The sequence below is a fragment of the Frankliniella occidentalis genome, unplaced genomic scaffold (assembly GCF_000697945.3).
Source record: "Frankliniella occidentalis isolate FOCC.00 unplaced genomic scaffold, Focc_3.1 Scaffold409, whole genome shotgun sequence".
Classification (NCBI taxonomy): Eukaryota; Metazoa; Arthropoda; class Insecta; order Thysanoptera; family Thripidae; genus Frankliniella; species Frankliniella occidentalis.
The window spans coordinates 61,391-63,597 of NW_026267531.1; the positions used below are offsets into that span (position 1 = coordinate 61,391).

The 2,207-nt window shown below is 44.3% G+C and overlaps 1 protein-coding gene across 1 annotated transcript in view; it reads left to right on the plus strand.

Moving 5' to 3' along the window:
* LOC113215612 (uncharacterized) overlaps nt 1-2,207 on the plus strand; it is a 26,501-nt gene extending 24,294 nt beyond the window's left edge. The window contains exon 4 of the mRNA XM_052274562.1: nt 1,964-2,207. Within this exon, the coding sequence (XP_052130522.1) occupies nt 1,964-2,146 (183 nt within the window). The 3' untranslated portion in view covers nt 2,147-2,207. The remainder of the gene's footprint in view (nt 1-1,963) is intronic.

Below are 2,207 nucleotides of genomic sequence, written 5' to 3' on the forward strand. Positions count from 1 at the left end.
GCGCGGACGCATCAGTCTTCTACATAATGCCAAAACAGATTGTGTCAAGCCTCATTCAACATCCATATCACCATTTCCAAATAAATGAAACGGACTGGAAGACAACAAAAAGGGCGCCGTTGTCAGACCATACCTAAGCACAAGGGGCATGTTGTTCTTATGAACATGGCCCAGGTCTTCATGAGCCCAGGATGGCCGGGAACGAGTGGGGGAGCTGGCCGTATCCGCCAGTCGCCGTAGTCCCTGGCCGACCTAGACCTTCGGAAGCGAGATCTTCCATCTCTGATCCAGCAAACCTGCATTTTGGAGTGGGTGGCAACCCCCAGCCTCCTCGCCCTCGGGTCCTGGTCAGGCTGCCACAAGCATGACCAACTGCTTGTAACCCTCTGCAGTTAAAGAAAGGGGTACCTTATCGTTAACCGTGACTAATAAATGCAAACTGTCGGAAAGAAATGCGCAACACACTCGAAACGGAACTGTGTGAATGTCACTCACTTGAAGCTGTGTGAATGTTAAGTCGTACGCTTAGGGGGGGTAAACGTGTGCATTTTTCCTAGAAAATTGACACGCTTACTCCCCTAAGTACAAATTAACATTAAAACACCTGCAAGTGTGTGACATTCACACTTTTGCGTTTACAATGTAACTTGAACAAGATGCCGAAATTTAACTAAGATTTAATGTAGACTGTGTTCGTTCGAGGGCTCAGGCGTACTGTGCTCTTCCCTCCGGTCCGCACGCCCACACCATCCGGCCGGACTCATTTTTAGACCCGCAGTGCCGCGCTCTTTCGACCTTCGCCACTACTACACTGTAAAAAATATGTGTCGGGAAAATCCCATGTGTCTGAAGCAAATTACATATACAGTGTGTAGGATTTTCCCTATACGACTGTGTGGGAAAAATCCCATACGCGTGCAGCAGATCTACGAGACAAGTGTAGGATTTTTCATATACGAGTGTGTGGGAAAAATCCCATACGAGTGCAGCAGATTTTCTTGACAGGTGTGGGATTTTTCCCGTACGAATTTTTAAAAGGAAAAACAATATTTTTGGGGCTGTGGACTCGGATCCTACTCTTACTGCACCCTCACTCCTCGTAATTTACATTTAAGTTCACAATTCTATTTACTAAATACTTTACCGGACGCGGAGTTGAACCTCGGACATCTGGGTTGCGATGCTGCCACGCTGACCACTAGACCACGGGGACTTGTTGGGAGAGAGGCCGTAGCGTCCACGGGTCATCCCAGAGCCGCGCGACCGGCCCCACCCGGCCATTATTAGAGGCCAGCTGCGGGCGGCGGCCACCTGCCCTTTGCGTAAGGGATTTCTAAATGCATGTTTTGATTTCGGGAATGATATTAAACTCTGTGCCCTAATATTTTGATATATTTCATTTCTCTTGAGCTGAATAATTGTACCCAAGCAGCAGGACTGATGTGTCCAAAAATCATGAACTGTAATTTTACTATTGCGTTGTCGGAAATTTTCAAGATAAAAATAGCAAAATTCCCACTCTTGTATGTGGTCGAAAGTGGTCGCTTAGTTTTGTAATTGCGACTGATACTTTCCGAAACTGGCACTTTCTCAAAATATTCCCCTTATATTATTGTACTTTGTGCGTCATTAAATAAAGCATTCCAGTAACGATGAAATGCAGAAGAATGCAAGGAACAAGAAAACGCCCATGAAGTCCCATGAAAAAACACAGTGGTTTCCGTTTTCTTCTTCGTCGCTTTCTTCTGCATTTTAAATTTACCGCAATGCTTTACTCATTACCGTCGTACTTAGAATTTTGAGCCCCATTTCTCGTTCAAAGGAACAAAAAGGGCTTAAAACTAGAAATGGGGCTTAAAATTAAAAGTACGATACTTGAATTGAGAACAAATATTTCTGGGTGTATCTTACTCAACTGCGAAATTCTGAGAGACAACTAGTTCTGAGAGTGCACTTATTACAGGCTGCATATTCAATCCGCAACATTTCCAGTTCCTGGATGCAGCCAAAAGGACTACCAGTTATGTATTATGGTAAGTGGAGAATTGATACCAGGGTAGTGGATCCGGTGGACAAGAAAATTCTAGGCTGCTTGCGAATTTATGCAAGTATAGTACCACTTATAAATCGACCAGGGAAACGGTAAAATTACTTGCAAAAGCTGTACAATTTCACTTATACAGCTATTAAAAATCTAATCATGCTAA